Source organism: Anomaloglossus baeobatrachus, chromosome 9 (assembly GCF_048569485.1).
Source record: "Anomaloglossus baeobatrachus isolate aAnoBae1 chromosome 9, aAnoBae1.hap1, whole genome shotgun sequence".
Lineage (NCBI taxonomy): Eukaryota > Metazoa > Chordata > Amphibia > Anura > Aromobatidae > Anomaloglossus > Anomaloglossus baeobatrachus.
In genome coordinates this window covers 197,238,529-197,257,320 of record NC_134361.1, presented here as the reverse complement: position 1 = coordinate 197,257,320, position 18,792 = coordinate 197,238,529, and the positions used below count along the sequence as shown (strand labels likewise).

Below are 18,792 nucleotides of genomic sequence, written 5' to 3'. Positions count from 1 at the left end.
TGTTCAGACTACAGACTTTGACGCTCCTCACTATGCCTTCTCTGGTGCTTCTGAGTTGCACAGGCAATCTCGGGCATCAATCAACTGTGTGCTTATTAATAATTGGACTAGCAATAGTTAATTTTTGCTAGCCTGCTGGTTACCTTTTGGATTAGATATTGCAGGAGACCAATCAGTTGCTCCCCGTATTTTTATGATGGAGGAATTTGTCTTTCAATGCCGACTATCTCTTATTGCTAAACCAGTCCATGTGCTGTTGTAATCCAGTAACTGGTGATTTACTATGTGTTTCTTGGTGTGCTGTGGAATTTCTCCTATGTCTGGTTATTTCCTCCCTGCTCTTTGTTTTCCTCCAATTTATTAGATCAGGGCTGGTCAGGAGCAGGGTCATGCAGGTGGCTCAGACATCCTCACCATCAGAGATAAGTGAGATATGGAATAGCCAGGGCCCCCTTATTTTGAGGGCTAGTTTAGGAGCCCCGGTTCCCACAATCCCCGTGACACAGTTTAAAAGAAACATAACATACAAATATTTGCAAAATATAAAAGAAAGTTACCGTGTATTATTTATGCAACTTAAGAAAAGTAATATAATTCATTTTACAATTTAAAGTTAAGTTTGCTTCAATGTGTATGACTACTTTAGTTTTAATATAGGAAAAGGAAAGAATAAATGCAGTAAGAAAGTGTGAGACATTCCTATACATAAAGTAGAGGATGTTCTTTCTGATTCAAATCGGTAGGAATCAGACATTTTACTAAATAATAATGCACATAAAATTAGTTCTCATTTGTATCTCGATATCTGAGTAGTTATATAATATGTTACTGGGTTGTGCGATTTCAGATAGTTATCTACTTTGGAGAAGCAGGTGTAGAGTATCCAGACATCCTACTGCATTATGTTGGTTATTTTTACTTCTGATGCACTGACAATTTGGGCTTGCTAAACACTTAAGGAAATCTGAAGACACTTCCTTCTTGAAGAGAGCTGAGTAGGCATGTGGGATGCCCTATAAAAGCAGGCGATGGTCCTCTGTTGGCCACATTTGTGTTGGTGGTGAGTACTCTGCCTGGTAACTTTTTTAATAAGATGCGAAGTTTGAGAGTTAAATAATCCAGTTAATGAAAATAATAGCATTGGAGGTGAAAAAAATTAAAATTGGGTAACAATAATAGCCCAATATGGTACATTCCTAAATTCTAGGAATGTACCATAGATACAGGATCATTTATCAGATCATCTCCAATCCATACCTAGTTCTTTAATATAAATTATTTGCCTGTTGCTTTTTTTTTAATTAGTGATTTATTGCCAATATTTTTCTTCCTTCCTGCAGAGGGGGATCACCAGATTTTTTCCACCCTCTTCGACAACAAAAGGTGAGTCTTTATCTTTTCCTGTTGTAAAGCATTTCTATATCATTAGACCAATGTATGTTCAATTTCTACGTGAATCTAAAGCTCTGTTCACATGTGAGTTGCAGGCTCTGACAGGAGCATCAGTCACAGATTTCCTCACATTAAGGCCGCTTTACACGCAACAACGTATCTAACGATATGTCGTCGGGGTCACGGAATTCGTGGCGCACATCCGGCATCGTTAGCGATGTTGTTGCGTGTGACACCTACGAACGAGTGCTAATGATCAGAAATACTCACCTAATCGTTGACACGTCATTCATTTTCAAAAGATCGTTGCTCGTTCTGGACACAGGTTGTTCGTCGTTCCTGAGGCAGCACACATCGCTACATGTGACACCCCGGGAACGACGAACAACACCGTACCTGTGTCCTCCGGCAACGAGGTGGGCGTGACGTTAATGCGGCTGCTCTCCGCCCCTCCGCTTCTATTTGTGGACCGCTGTGTGACATCGCTGTGACGCTGCACGAACCTCCCTCTTAAAAAAGAGGTTGTTCGCCGGCCATAGCGACGTCGGTAGGAAGGTAAGAACGTGTGATGCTTCCTAGCAATATTGTTCGCCATGGGCAGCAATTTGCCCGTGACACACAAACAATGGGGGCGAGTGCGATCGCTAACGACATCGCTAGAGATGTCGCTGCGTGTAAAGCAGCCTTTAGATACCTATGCAGAATACAATCAGTAAATGGTGTCCATCAGGTGTCATTGGTATTGTGAGAAGTCAACGCAGATGTAAACAGAGCCATCGTCTTTCATGAGTCTACAATATAGCTATCTATTTGTTGCACCCTGAGTTGGCGCTTTTACCGAGACCATTTTGGTGTAGATAGGATGTTTTGATCGCCTCTTATTTCATTTTATTGTAGTGTTGCTTCATCCCTCAAAAATGTAATTCTGGCATTTCTATTTTTTCTCATTATGCCGTTTACGGATCAGATTTATTTACTTTATATTTTGATAGATCAGACTTTTACAAATGCAACAATACCCAATATGTGTTGTTGTTTTTTATTTATAGTAGGAGAAAAGGGGTGATTTGAACTTTTTTTATATAGTTTTTAAAATACATACTTTTTAATTTTCTACTATTTTTACTAGTCCTAGGGGACTTGAAAATGTGATCATCTGATCGCTAATACTATACAAAGCAATACCACGGTATTACTGTGAATATAAAAAATTACGGTCTCCTATGAACGCCAGCTAAAGACTGGTTTTCACAAGAGTACTGGCATGACTAGTATAGGGATCTTCATAGCAATCCATTGGTGCCTCAGCATCGTGTCACAGGCGTGCTGATAGGCATATATAATGTCACAGATTGAGAGCAGCATTGAACAGATTAACAACTGCACGTAGCTGTTCGAGGCAAATGATAGCTGAATAACACAGCCATCATCTGCCAACAAGGATACAGGCTTGGCTTGTGTGCCTGCATCAAAGTCAGGGAGCCGGCATATCAAGTACACGTAGGTCCTATGTTGGTAAAGGGTTAAAGTCCATTTTTCCCTTTAGTATAGGCAAATATGTAATATTTTGCCTATCAAATACTGTAAAGTAGTCATACTTAAGCCACATTTTTCACGTATTGTCTATGCTCTTCTAAAAGAGAAACAAAGGGTTTTTTTTAACATTATTTTCCTTTAGACATATCAATACAGAGTGTAGATTTATATTCACACTCTCTAATATATCTGCCAGTATAAATGCAGTAAAATGCAAGCACTCCAGCTTCATCCAAGTGTTTTATTCCTCAGGAATGCAACATCGATCAATCTTCGATAGAGATCTTTGCGGCTGAAAATTTTACATGCCTAATGATTAATACACTTCAGATGAAACTGGAGTGTTGCGATATTTTATTCCACTTGATTTTCAGTGTCTCTGGACTGGGATACTTTGCTGCCTATCAAAAAAATGCACAATTCCAACTGGTTTGGAAGTGGAAATGGGCTCCCTAACCTTTGGGGTCCCTGTGCAACTGCACAGGTTGCATCAATGACATGTTCACTCCACTATGTGTAAAGAAAAAAAAAGAAAAATTAGATTTATCTTTAAGTATGGTGTAAGTACGTAGTTTGACTTGAATCATATAAACTATCTCTTACAGAAACCAGCCATCATGGGTGACGGTGAGATGGCCTGCTTTGGCGATGCCGCCCAGTTTCTCCGTAAGTCAGATAAGGAGAGACTGGAGGCTCAAAACAAGCCTTTTGATGCCAAGAACACCTGCTTTGTAGACGATCAAAAGGAACTCTATGTGAAAGGTTTGATCACTGCTCGGGAAGAAGGAAAAATCACTGTGAAGACTGACGATGGGAGGGTAAATATTATAATATCACTAATAAATTAACAGCTGTATCCTGCACATTCTAGAACATCACTAAACATATTGTCCTTTTTCCAGACTGTAACTGTAAAAGATGCTCAAGTTTACCCTCAGAATCCTCCAAAGTATGACAAAATTGAAGACATGGCCATGATGACTCATCTGAATGAGGCTTCTGTGCTTTATAACCTCAAAGAGCGTTATGCAGCCTGGATGATCTACGTAAGTCTGAAAGATCTGATTTGTCAAACCTAGGAAACCATCAGAAAATGATTACTCTTGAAGTTACAATATATTTTCTAAAACATAATATTTGTTAAGATAGTGAAAATCTTTCATCTGTGCAGCATAACTCCCAGGAGAGTCTGGTCTCTTTCTATCGATAAGGCCAATTGGGATAAGCTCTAAGCAATCATTATTTGTTGGCTTTAAATGGCCTATCTTTCCCCAAGATGACCAATTTCCAAATATATATATATATATATATATATATATATATATATATCTTATCATCCCTAACTGGGTGCTAAAATAACTGTATTTTGGGTCCTTTATCTGTAGACTTTAACAAGACATCTTCTATATGACAGATGTTCAGTCCTAGTTTATATAATTGGTACATAAGGTGTAAAATGTTTTTCCCAAAGTGCTTGAGTGCTTACATTTATTACAGACCTACTCTGGGCTTTTCTGCGTCACTGTCAATCCCTACAAGTGGCTGCCAGTGTACGACCCTAAGGTGGTAGCCGGCTACAGAGGCAAGAAGCGTATGGAAGCCCCACCACACATCTTCTCCATCTCTGATAACGCCTATCAGTTCATGTTAACAGGTGCAGAACATTTACATATTAAAAAATAGTTCCATATTTAATTTGAAAATATATGTGACCTGTTACGTTCATTTTCACAGATCGTGAAAACCAGTCTGTCCTGATTACGTAAGTAAAGTCAACTACACAATTTTCACATATGCAATGTTACTGACTTCTAAATATTCATGATGTATTTGATCTCCTCTTTATCACCAGTGGAGAATCTGGTGCCGGAAAGACTGTAAACACCAAGCGTGTCATCCAGTACTTTGCAACAATTGCAGCTATTGGAGACTCTGGAAAGAAGAAGGAACCCGCCAACCAAATGAAGGTAAATACTAAATTAAAAGAATCTTAGCTCACACTACAAAAAGAAAGGTATTAAAGTTCAGGGTCTATACTTAACACTGCGTGTCCAGGGTTATGTTTTTTTGTTAAAAACGTCTGTGTTCGAGTTTGGGTGCTGCTCATATGCTAACCACTCGATTAAACATCGGTGCTCGGCCCAATGAGAGCCACTTGCAGTTTCTGAATGGCTCTCATTGGGGGTAAAAACAACATTTTCAGATACGGTGTATAAAATAAAAAAACAACCATCCCATCGCCGAAAATGCTCTTTTTATGGCTACCTGTATGTAGGCGGAGAGCTTCCATTATACCCATTACTCGAGCTGAGCCCATTTGTTTGGGTCACCATAGATTTATATGGGGTTCAGGATCTGGGAAAAAGTTCAGGTCAAGTCTGGTTCCCGAACCAAATAAAGGTAAATGCTAAATTGAAGGAATCTTAACTCACACTAGAAAAAAAAGATAGTTTTGATTTATAACAAAACAAGTAATGTAACACTCAGAAAATTGCAGTTTCTACATTATCTACTAAATGATTTATATTAGATGAACAGTTGAACACAAATATATCCTAATCTAAAATGTGTAGTTACCTGTACATTGAGATGAAGACACTAAGTCATTGTATTATGTTTTCTAGGGAACTTTGGAGGATCAAATTATCCAGGCTAACCCTCTGCTGGAAGCCTTCGGTAATGCCAAGACCGTGAGAAATGATAACTCCTCTCGTTTTGTAAGTATTATAAGTCCATGTTCACACACACAAAACTTGTCCTTTCTAAAAAAAATTCATAATCTGTAAACTCTGACCTATGTCTCGTTTAGGGTAAATTTATCAGAATCCATTTCGGAACCACAGGAAAACTGTCTTCTGCTGATATTGAAACATGTAAGAATTACATTGTATATGTTTCTCTTACTTATTGTCAATTATGACATATATTTAAATTAACCTTTTTTTATATAAAATTACAGATCTGCTGGAAAAGTCCAGAGTAACATTCCAGCTTTCTGCTGAAAGAAGCTACCACATCTTCTACCAGATCTTGACAAACTTTAAACCAGAAATCGTTGGTAAGTTTAGAGTCTGGAAGAGACTTGAAATCGGATGTACTTTAAATATATGACTGTGCAAAGAGTAGATCTCAGATGTATTCGATGCACACAACACTAACAATATAAATTGAAAATGGTGGTATTCCCAAATTCAAAATAATAAAAAAAAAGTTGTGCCTTGATTGAGCCATATGATTACAGCAATGTTTCAATTACTCTTGGAACCTCTTTCAAGTAATGTATATACATATATTGCACCTTGGTCACAAATTGGATTATTTTTTTCTGTTTAGAAGCGCTTCTAGTCACCACCAACCCATACGACTACCCTTGGATCAGCCAGGGTGAAATAACTGTGAAGAGTATTAATGATGAAGAGGAATTGATAGCCACAGATGTAAGTGTGTGGTTTATTTATTTATATATTATAATTGTCAAATCTGATGTATGTCAGTGACTGACGTTTATGTACTATGATTATCTGACAGACTGCTATTGACATCCTGGGATTCACACCAGAAGAGAAGATTGGCATCTACAAAATGACTGGTGCAGTCATGCACAATGGTAACATGAAATTCAAGCAAAAGCAGAGAGAGGAACAGGCTGAGCCAGACGGCACAGAAGGTTAACACTTGTATTAATTATGTACTATGATAACTGAATTGTTCCATTATCATCCACGTACAATAACATGGTGCTATACCTTCTAATGCAGTTGCTGACAAAGTCGGTTATTTGATGGGCTTGAACTCTGCTGACTTGCTTAAGGCTTTGTGCTACCCAAGAGTAAAAGTCGGTAATGAATTTGTCACCAAGGGACAGACTGTGCAACAGGTACATTAAAATTAACATTGTAATAAATAATTGTACCAGTTTAATAAACCACTTCAGGTAAACACTGATGTACTTCCCACTTTAGGTGTACAATGCCGTTGGTGCCCTCAGCAAGTCAGTCTTTGAGAAACTCTTCTTGTGGATGGTCACTCGTATCAACCAACAGTTGGACACAAAGCAGCCCAGACAATTCTTCATTGGTGTGCTGGATATTGCTGGATTTGAAATATTTGATGTAAGTTATCAACCTGTTCAAGTCTGACAAGTCTCCTGACCCAGCTGTATTGTATTTTCTCACGTCTATTTAATAACTTACAGTTCAACACCTTGGAACAGCTTTGCATCAACTTCACCAATGAGAAGCTGCAGCAGTTCTTCAACCACCACATGTTCGTCCTGGAACAGGAGGAATACAAGAAGGAAGGTATCGACTGGGAGTTCATTGATTTCGGTATGGACTTGGCAGCCTGTATTGAGCTTATTGAGAAGGTAAACTCACATAAATGAGCTCTATAAGTCTATAGTTAATATCTATATATTACTCAAAAACTCAATAACATTTACTGTGTGATTTCAGCCCATGGGTATCTTCTCCATCCTTGAAGAGGAGTGCATGTTCCCCAAGGCTACTGACACATCCTTCAAGAACAAGCTGTATGAACAGCATCTTGGCAAGTGCAAGAACTTTGAGAAGCCCAAGCCAGGCAAAGGCAAGGCTGAAGCTCACTTCTCTCTGGTGCATTATGCTGGTACTGTGGATTACAACATCTCTGGCTGGCTCGATAAGAATAAGGATCCACTGAACGAGTCTGTTATCCAGCTCTACCAGAAGTCTTCTGTCAAACTGTTGTCCTTCTTGTATTCTAGCATGGCTAATCCTGAGGGTAAGTGATTCATTCCTGCCGATTATTGTGATTATAAAATTAAAAAATGTTATGATGCATCTAAAAATGATTATTCATATTTTGCTGTTCTTTTACATAGCTGAATCTGGTGGCAAAGGTGGAAAGAAGAAGAAGGGATCTTCCTTCCAGACTGTGTCTGCTCTTTTCAGAGTCAGTATAACTTATTACACATACAATAATAAATATAAACTATACATAATTTCATTTGTTGATTTACTTTAATATAGGATGTTCATCAGCCTTCTCAATTAATTGAAATATATTATTTGGTATTTGCTTTAGGAAAACTTGAACAAACTGATGACCAACTTGAAAAGCACTCATCCTCACTTTGTGCGTTGTTTGATTCCCAATGAGACAAAGACTCCAGGTATTGATTTATATATTTCTACTCAATTGTTTTAACAGAGAACATTAAAACTGAACAAACACCATTATTTATCACTGACACAATCAAATTACTTTTATACTTACAGGTATCATGGATAACCACTTGATCATCCACCAATTGAGATGTAACGGTGTATTGGAAGGTATCAGAATTTGCAGAAAGGGATTCCCAAGCAGAATCCTCTATGCTGACTTCAAGCAACGGTAACTTTATTTTCTTAGGTCAAAACAGCTTTGTACAAATCTGTTCTAATTAATTCTACTATTTAGGTTACCTTACATTGTAGCTCTGTCATAGAAAATGAAAATAATAAAAAAAAGAAACATTTAGAATAGTGTCAATTAAAACTACTGAGACTGTTAAGACTGACCTGTTTTTTCCATTACTCTTGTTTGCTAGTTACAAGGTGCTGAACGCCAGTGCAATTCCCGACGGGCAGTTTATTGACAGCAAAAAGGCAGCTGAGAAACTCTTGGGCTCAATTGATGTTGATCACACTCAGTACAAATTTGGGCACACTAAGGTATATTGATTGTAGATATCAGATATCTTGGCTAACATGGACTGTTCATATCCTTGAACTTATGCTTTAACTTTTTATTAATACCTGAAGGTGTTCTTCAAAGCTGGTCTCTTGGGTACCCTTGAAGAGATGAGAGATGAAAAGTTGGCACAACTGATTACTCGTACTCAGGCTCTTTGCAGAGCCTTCTTGATGAGAGTTGAGTTTAAGAAGATGATGGAGAGAAGGTATTTTTATTTAACTATATTAGAATATTACTGAATGATAAAAGTGATGTAATTTGCTTGAAAAACCTAACACTAAATTAATTTCTTAAAACAGGGAGGCTATATTTGTCATCCAGTACAATATTAGATCCTTCATGAATGTCAAACATTGGCCATGGATGAAGCTCTACTTCAAGATCAAGCCTCTTCTGCAGAGCGCTGAGACAGAAAAAGAGATGGCAAACATGAAGGATGAGTTTGAAAAGACAAAAGATGCTTTGGCCAAGTCAGAAGCTAAGAGGAAGGAGCTAGAAGAAAAATTGGTTGTCATTGTCCAAGAAAAGAATGACCTTCTTCTCCAAGTCCAATCAGTAAATACACTTGCATATATTAATATATCGTTATATTAGGTAACTGAATATTACATACTAAGCTAATATGCATTTTAATTTCTTTAGGAAGGTGAGACTCTGGCTGATTCTGAGGAAAGATGTGAAGGCCTCATCAAGAATAAGATCCAGTTGGAGTCCAAGCTGAAGGAACTGAATGAAAGACTTGAAGATGAAGAAGAATCCAATGCTGAGCTGACCGCTAAGAAACGGAAATTAGAGGATGAATGCTCTGAGCTGAAGAAAGATATTGATGACTTGGAACTTACCCTGGCTAAAGTTGAAAAAGAAAAGCATGCCACAGAAAACAAGGTACAGTCAACAATGAGAACATACTTGTTTTCCAATGAACTCCTCAGTATGTTTTCAAGCTCATGAGTGTTCTTCAATTATAGGTTAAAAATCTTACTGAAGAATTGGCAACTCTTGATGAAAATATCTCCAAAGTCTCCAAGGAAAAGAAGGCTCTCCAGGAAGCTCATCAACAAACACTTGATGACCTCCAGGCTGAGGAAGACAAAGTCAGTTCTTTGACGAAAGCCAAGACAAAGCTGGAACAGCAAGTCGACGATGTACGTGTTTGTAAAATATTTAATTTGTATCATTTCAAAGTTTGGATGAATCCCATTTAATAAAAGAAATCTTACATTTTATTTATGTAGCTGGAAGGTTCCCTTGAACAAGAGAAGAAACTCCGTCTTGACCTGGAGAGAGCTAAGAGGAAGCTTGAAGGTGACCTCAAACTGTCTCAGGAAACAGTTATGGATCTTGAAAATGATAAACAACAAACCGAGGAGAAACTTAAGAAGTGGGTATTCACTAATCTGTTTTACACAAAAATCTTGATCCAAAACTGGTAGTCACACGGGACAATTATTTCTACTTCATAGGAAAGAGTTTGAAATTACCCAGCTGCAAAGCAAGATAGAAGATGAACAGTCCCTGGGATTACAACTGCAGAAGAAGATCAAAGAACTGCAGGTAAAGCCCTGGAAGACAAGATTATGTAATAGATCAAAGTTTTTATTACATATAATAACCAAATACTGATTTCTAGGCCCGTATTGAAGAACTTGAAGAAGAAATTGAAGCTGAACGCGCAGCTCGTGCCAAGATTGAGAAGCAGAGAGCTGATCTTTCTAGAGAACTTGAAGAGATCAGTGAAAGACTTGAAGAAGCTGGAGGTGCAACATCTGCCCAGATTGAGTTGAACAAGAAGCGTGAAGCAGAGTTCCAGAAACTGAGACGTGACCTGGAAGAAGCAACTCTTCAGCATGAAGCAACAGCTTCAGCCCTGCGCAAAAAGCATGCTGACAGTGTCGCTGAGCTTGGTGAACAGATTGATAACCTGCAACGTGTCAAGCAGAAGCTGGAGAAAGAAAAGAGTGAACTGAAGATGGAAGTTGATGATCTTGCCAGCAATCTGGAAAGCATCTCTAAAGCTAAGGTAATTACAGGACCCAAATTTTTTTTATAAGTCTTCTTAAGTTGTTAATAAAAACCTTACTAAGATTTATTTTTGTAGTCCAATCTTGAAAAGATCAACCGTGTAGTTGAGGACCAACTCAGTGAAGTGAAGTCTAAGGATGATGAACATCAACGTGTGATCAATGACCTTTCAGCTCAAAGAGCTCGTTCCCAGACAGAGAATGGTAAATGAACACACTAGAATTAACATAATCTATTTTTCAGAAACAGCAGTCTGTGAATATATTATTTTCATAGCCACCAGTGTATGATATCTGAAAACTAAAAAGAATGAAGACATAGTAATACCAAGTATAAACTATAAAAAATCTTCACTATTTCCCCTCCAGAATTGCACTATTATCTATGTAAGGTAAATATTTTAAAAGTGGAACATCGACTGTTTTCTTAATTATAGGTGAGCTGTCTCGTCAAGTTGAGGAGAAGGAAGCTCTGATTTCTCAGCTCTCCAGAGGAAAGCAGGGATTCACCCAGCAGGTGGAGGAACTCAAGAGACAACTAGAGGAAGAATCAAAGGTAAACAGTTAGAGCTGATTGCTTAACCTTTGCTAGTAAAATGTTTAGATTATTATTTAAATGTTTAACAAGCAAAATGTATGTGTATATTGTAGGCTAAGAACGCCCTGGCCCATGCTCTTCAATCTTCCCGCCACGATAACGACTTGCTTCGTGAGCAATATGAAGAGGAACAAGAAGCCAAGGCTGAACTCCAGCGCTCTTTGTCCAAAGCTAACGGTGAAGTTGCCCAGTGGAGGACCAAATATGAAACTGACGCTATTCAGCGCACAGAGGAACTGGAAGATGCCAAGTAGGTTTAAAGACCAAGCAATTATTACTCACATTACCTGTACCATTCAAACAAGAAAAGAATTTTTATTATATATCTTTTCAATGTAATTTCAGGAAGAAGCTGGCTCAACGCTTGCAGGATGCTGAGGAGCAGGTAGAGGCTGTGAACTCCAAGTGTGCCTCATTGGAAAAGACCAAGCAGAGGCTGCAATCTGAAGTAGAAGACCTTATGGTTGATGTAGAGAGAGCAAACGGTGCAGCAGCTGCTCTTGACAAGAAGCAGAGGAACTTTGACAAGGTACATTTCCAACATAGTACTGGGTTACTATAATTCTGATTATGCATATTCAATATAATTTAATGGTTTACTGTATTTTAATGTAATTTTTATTCATTTGTAAAGGTCCTGGTTGAATGGAAACAGAAGTATGAAGAGGGACAGGCTGAGCTAGAGGCTGCTCAAAAAGAAGCCCGCAGCTTAAGCACTGAAATCTTCAAGATGAAGAATGCTTATGAAGAGGCCCTGGAACAAGTTGAGACCTTGAAACGCGAAAACAAGAACTTACAACGTATGTTTATTAGATAACAATTTACCCTGTACTCGTTATACTTAATAGTTTATAAGTCAGGGTTAGTGTTGCCAGGATGTTCCAAAAAGATTTGGCTATAGTTTATTAAACCTTCACATACTTATATTGTATATTAATCCAAATATTATATTTTCTAATTTTCAATTTTTTTAACTTCCTTATTTTAGAGGAGATCTCAGATCTGACTGAACAGATTGGTGACACTGGAAAATCTATCAATGAGTTAGAAAAGGCCAAGAAGCAAACTGAGCAAGAAAAGGGTGACCTGCAGGCTGCTCTGGAGGAAGCTGAAGTATGTTTCTATAACTTTTACGTATTCTTAAAACTAATTATTCTACCTGCTTAAATTAATCTTCAAAGCTAATTGTATAACCTAAGTGTGAATGCCCAGTTCTGACTACTTTTTTTTTATAAAGATCCTTGAAACACTTATCACCAATTCCAATCTCCTGGCATATGACAGTATCGCTTGAAAAATATCATATGTTCGCCTGTAAAAGCTTTGACACAGATGAGAAATATTTGCTGGTGAAATATATAGTTTGGAAGATCTATGGTTACTAGAGTGGTACATCATTATAAAAAATGATGAAAACTCTTTTTTTAGATTATGTCGCTTTTAAATGTGTAATTTTTAGGGCATATTATTTTTGCTTTGATAAGTTGTTAGAAGGACTGGTTGACTTTGGAAATACATTTGTATATTATATACAATTAAAATCTATTTACATCTAAATATTTCATCATTTACCTCTACAGGGATCATTGGAACATGAAGAAGCCAAGATCCTGCGTGTTCAGCTTGAGCTCAACCAAATTAAATCAGAGGTAGACAGGAAGATTGCTGAGAAGGATGAGGAAATTGAGCAGCTGAAGAGAAACAGCCAAAGAGCTATTGACACCATGCAGAGCACACTGGACTCTGAAATTAGAAGCAGAAATGATGCTCTCAGACTGAAGAAGAAGATGGAAGGAGACTTGAATGAACTTGAGATCCAACTCAGCCATGCCAACCGCCAGGCTGCAGAGGCACAGAAACAACTCAGAAATGTGCAAGGACAACTGAAGGTACACTTAATAATAATAATAATAATAATAATAATCTTTATTTCTATAGCGCCAACATATTCCGCACACTTAACAAACATCTATATCATTATTTATAACCTCTCTACCATATAACCTCTATATTTTCCTAATTTGTTATATGATCAAATGAAAGAGTGACACAATAGGTACACATTTCATAGATATTTTTTCACTTTTCCAACAGGATGCTCAATTGCACCTGGATGATGCCATCAGAGGACAGGAGGATCTGAAGGAACAGGTTGCCGTCATTGAACGTAGAAACAATTTGCAACAGGCAGAAATTGAGGAGTCTAGGGCTGCTCTGGAACAGACTGAGAGATCTCGCAAGATTGCAGAACAGGAACTTTTGGATTCTAGCGAACGTCTTCAGCTCCTGCACTCTCAGGTAAGGTCTTCTGCTGAGATGAAATAACACATAAAATCTAAAAATAAATCAGGTACAATATTTAAATGATATTTTCTCAATTAGAACACCAGCCTGATTAACAGCAAGAAGAAGCTTGAAGCCGAAATCAGTCAGCTCCAGAATGAAGTAGAGGAGACTGTTCAGGAAGCAAGAAACGCTGAAGAGAAAGCTAAGAAAGCCATCACTGATGTAAGTCTACTTCTTAATGCTATGATTGTATATTTGTGTTTGCTGGACTCTAGATTCATTGCTGCGTTATTGTTCTTAAGGCTGCTCTTATGGCAGAGGAGCTGAAGAAGGAACAGGACACTAGCGCTCACTTGGAAAGAATGAAGAAGAACCTGGAACAGACAGTGAAGGATCTGCAGCACCGTCTGGATGAAGCTGAACAACTGGCACTTAAGGGTGGCAAGAAGCAGCTCCAGAAACTGGAATCCAGAGTAAGCACATTGTTTTTTAAAGCATTAAGAATAATTCTAAGTGAACTGCAAAATTGATTTGTTTTGTATCATTATCATCCATAGGTCCGTGAGCTGGAAAATGAGGTGGAAAATGAACAAAAACGCGGAGTTGAAGCCATCAAAGGTGTCCGCAAATATGAGAGAAGAGTGAAGGAACTGACCTACCAGGTAAAAAAAGAAACAAAACACAATGATATGAAAAACCCAGTACCCCATGTAACAAATTTATGACTGATAGTTTTACTAAATAAACCTAAATCATAGTTACAATTGTAATAATTAACATCCTTTTTGCAGACTGAGGAAGACCGTAAGAACCTCCTGAGACTCCAGGATCTGGTTGATAAACTGCAACTGAAGGTCAAGGCCTACAAGAGACAGTCTGAGGAATCTGTAAGTAAAATGTAGCAGATATGACATTTTTTTAATGTTATTTTCTGACAAATAAAAACAGAATTCGATCACTGATTATTACGCGCTGCCGTTTCCAGGAGGAACAAGCCAATGCCCACCTGAGCCGCTTCAGGAAGGTCCAGCATGAGCTTGAAGAGGCTGAGGAGAGAGCTGACATTGCTGAGTCCCAAGTGAACAAGATGAGGGCCAAGAGCCGTGACATTGGTGGAAAGGTAATATATTAACATATTTTGATTAATGTGATTTTTTTTTTTTAAAAAGCTATTTTGATTTTAATATTTTGTTCTCTTATTTTACTTGCAGAAGGAAAGCGAAGAGTAAAGAGTGCAATGACTGAAGATTGAGAAAATCTCCAAATCGGAACTTCTCAGTCTCTGATTTTGTCTTTTATTTGTCTCGTCAATAAATTTCATATGTGAGCCTTTTAAAATTGTGTTACATTGCATTTGTACAGCCAACGATTCACACGTTTAACCCCATGACAAACTGAAGTTTTGTATCCCTAAAACTGGTTGAATAATTAATTCAACATTCTTCAAATATATATTATCGGGCCACGTTCACCGAGCCACAGTTGTGACAAGAAAGAGAATTCTTATCTATTAAATAAGTACAAAGCTGTATGTTATTTGTACCAATTGATAGTTCTATCACTGAGAGGGAGCTTATAAAGGGGTTGTCCACCTTTGTTTTTTTTTTACTTCAATGCATATATTTAGGGCTATGAATCATTTTTGGATTCCAATCAATTAATTTAATCATGCAACCATTGTCATTAGTGAAAAATATTTAATTGAAACTATTTCTGATCCAACTTCGCAGAGCTTCTCATTAAGGAATACACTGTCCAGCTATATCATACATACAATAGTGTGTTTACATTGGGATGGTACCAGTCATAATAAAGTTAAACCCGTGATAACATTTTAAAGTAACAAAATCTAGTTGAAATTACATATCTTTTTGTCCTTGAATTTTTTGCACAAGTTCGAGCTCAAGATTTGCTATTCCAAAGTAACTTAAACTGTCGGTTTTCATCACAATATTACTTAGTGTTTAAATCAGGTATAAGTGTAAAATGTATTATTTATTAAATGTTGGCAATATATATATATATATATATATATATATATTTCATACCACGCTCTTTATTGAAGAGAAACGGCCCCAGAAATCTTGCAATTTTAACACTGGTCTTTTGAGCTTTTTAGGCTCATACTTGCTGTCCGTAAAGAAAAGTTTTAAGTAAGCTACAATATCATTAATGGCAGGATTACAATGACTGATAAGTAGATATGAGCGGACCCGAGGAAGTTCGGGTTCTGCAGGTTCAGCCGGACTTTAGCTAAAGTTCTGTTCTGGACCTGAACTTGACCTCAACTTCATTGGAAGTCACTGGTTGGGCAGTTCAGGTCAGTGCCCACATTAAGCCAGCCATGAACAGATCACTTTCGGAAGAGGGAGGTGGGGTTTGTTTTATTTTTTTTTCCAGCGCACACTAGATCCACTAACACTGATTTTACCCCCAGTGCGAGCCATTTAAAAACTGCAAGCGGCTCGCACTGGGCCAAGCACCGAGTGTACCCAAGCAAAGCGAGGTAGTTTGCATACGTAAAGTGCCCAAACTCAGATTTTTTTTGTAAAGTCTGTGTTAGGTACAAACATTGCACTTTAAAGTTCGGGGTTTGCTCATCTCTACTGATAACACTTTTAAATATGGCTGATAACACAGGACAACTATTACAAAAAACAATGTAACAGCTCCCCTTTTACACAATGACCTTCACACACATTCATTAGACAGTCCAATTAGACAGTCTGTGACCATATGTTTTGTATTGGACCAATACAAAACATATGGTCACAGGGTCTGAAAATCATAGCTAATGTACATCTGTTGTTTCCTGAAACAGGAGGACGTTGTAGTGTAATAAAGCCCCAGTGACCAGTGTGAAAATTGCAAGTTTTGTATTTTTTTAAAAAGAAAATGCAGATTCTGATATTGAAAAATAAAATATTGCAAAAAGTATTTTAAAAATTACATTTGAGTAAAAAAACTGATTTGATCAATAGGTAAATTTCTGATGATAGCTTCCCTTTAAGCCTACCATACACATTACATAGCTGTCAATTGTGTGCTCTAGTGATCTTTATGAGAGAGCAGCTGCCAGACTTCTCTGGCGGTGGCTTATCTCACTGAGAACAGGAGGATAGCCAGTCCTAAATCATATATAGGAGGCACTCATACACATTAAACTGTCGGCCAAGCCCATCAATGTTGGCAGGTTCAGCCAACATCAGTCTAATGTGTATGGGGGCTTTAAGGACAGTCAGGTATGAAAATCTCATGACCTTCTCTCAATCTATCCAAAAATAAATCCATCTGATCTCCATTTCTAGGCTGTTTCCTCTACTTAACCCTTGCTTATCTCCATATCAGATCACATGTAACATGAAATCATATCATGCAAAATCTGGCAACATTTAAAAAATGCAGTAACATTTATTAACCGTTCAGTATATAAATATATATATATACACTTGTTATCATCCTCACCTATTGTACCATCACCCATTCCCTGTAGACTGTGAGCCCTCGCGGGCAGGGTCCTCTCTCCTCCTATACCAGTCTGTCTTGTACTGTTAATGATTGTTGTACGTATACCCTCTTTCACTTGTAAAGCGCCATGGAATAAATGGCGCTATAATAATAAATAATAATAATAATAATAATCCTCATGATTGCTCTGGTAGGTTGGGAGCCATATAAAACGTAGCCGGAATGACATAAAATCCCAACTTTTTCTAGGTATTGGAGTATTAAAAATGAAATATTCCTCTGTATGTGCTAAAAATATACACTACATATAGTATTAGTTGGAGGCTATTGCACCAACCTCCCATCTTCCATTGCATGAACTATATAATATGATGTGTATTTCCAACAAAGCAATCATTAGTCCTAATGGTAAATTTGTGCCTGATGGTCTTGTACCTACTATTAGATTTGGCCCTGTTCCATTTATATCCTTTAAAGGAAGGGAAACTTTCTGGAAACCGGACACCTAAAGTAAACTTTTAAAACTCTTAACACAGCTGATTGGATAGCAACACCATGCCATAGAATTAAACCTAACCAGAAGGTAGTTTGCATGGAGTTTACATATTCTCCTTATGTATTACAATGTTCAAATACTTAGATTAATTTTTCTTTTCATTTGACATAAATTATGGACATGAAGTTTTGAGCCAACTGGAGAAAGTAAACCCTTGCACACCCAGACACCTTAACATTCATGCAGTCTGCTAGGAATCAGATTTCAGTTTTTGACTCCTCTTAACTTGTCATGTACTTTCCTCATTTCCTCATAGCCTCCCTGGCTTTAGGGAAAAAGGGGAGATTCCAGCTCACCACATGGAGATATGAGGTAGACGGTGCGCGGAGGTAGGCAAATCCACTTCAGCATAGAGGAAAAAATCCAGCATCCATGTCAGTATGGAGTAAAACTTCGTCTTTATTGCAAAACTTCTTCAAAATTCCATAAAATCAATGCTCAAGAAAGACGCGTTTCGAGCGCAGGAGCGGTCTTAATCATCTGCTAACATCATATACATCGGGAGTTTAAAATGAGGAACTGACGGATATACAGCATGACAAGACACATCCGAACAAGATAATTAGCATAATGACATTTGAATACATGGCATGCAAAGGGTTAATGAGGGGTTAAGAAATGCCAAAGGGAACCAAAAAAAACAAAAACAAAACAAAACTTTACCTAATAGATATTATTTAGCTCTAGTATTCAATAAGAAAATCCATTTTGCTTCCTTCATACGAAGGTCTAATACGATCACCCCCTCTTTTGGAGGCAAAAACCTCCTCAATTGCACTGACCCTAAAGGAGTCAGTGCAACCATTATGGACTTATATGAAATGTTGGGATGCGCCAGACGGACTCCTGGTGCAAATACCGCCAATGTCATAGATGTGCTCAGAGATCCTCCGTCTTAGGCTGCTTTCACACTACGTTTTTTTAACATCCGTCATGAACTTTTTGTTAACGCAAAAGCGGATCCAGTGCAAATGCGTTTTCATTTCAATGCATTTGCAATGGACTCGCGTCAACATGCGTTCACCTGCGTTTGTGTGCGTTATAGTGAGGATCCAGCGAGTTGCAGTTTTTTAACATTTTTCAAAAACGCTACTTGTAGCGTTTTTCAGCTGCATCCAAATACTGAAAATTGCTGGATCCTGACTATACTTGTCACGCTCCCCGGGTCCCCTGCCTTGCTTCCCGGCTCCCCTGCCTCGCTCCCCGGCTCACCTGCC

General features: G+C 37.9%; 1 protein-coding gene across 1 annotated transcript; it reads left to right on the top strand.

Annotated features, from left to right (window-relative positions):
* The first annotated feature begins 1,343 nt into the window (after positions 1-1,343).
* On the top strand, positions 1,344-14,889 carry LOC142251414 (myosin-4-like). Its single transcript, XM_075324190.1, has 40 exons — positions 1,344-1,383; positions 3,534-3,746; positions 3,831-3,974; positions 4,426-4,582; positions 4,663-4,690; positions 4,781-4,895; positions 5,553-5,645; positions 5,738-5,801; positions 5,888-5,986; positions 6,262-6,365; positions 6,457-6,595; positions 6,687-6,805; positions 6,891-7,040; positions 7,124-7,294; positions 7,383-7,689; positions 7,790-7,860; positions 7,993-8,080; positions 8,187-8,304; positions 8,501-8,624; positions 8,715-8,851; positions 8,946-9,201; positions 9,289-9,531; positions 9,615-9,791; positions 9,882-10,027; positions 10,110-10,200; positions 10,277-10,666; positions 10,745-10,871; positions 11,105-11,223; positions 11,319-11,515; positions 11,611-11,794; positions 11,900-12,065; positions 12,254-12,378; positions 12,846-13,154; positions 13,360-13,563; positions 13,648-13,773; positions 13,854-14,024; positions 14,109-14,213; positions 14,343-14,438; positions 14,537-14,671; positions 14,763-14,889. The coding sequence occupies exons 2-40, from the start codon at positions 3,546-3,548 to the stop codon at positions 14,778-14,780; spliced, it is 5,814 nt and encodes a 1,937-aa protein (XP_075180305.1). The 5' UTR covers positions 1,344-1,383; positions 3,534-3,545; the 3' UTR covers positions 14,781-14,889.
* The last annotated feature ends 3,903 nt before the right edge of the window (positions 14,890-18,792 follow it).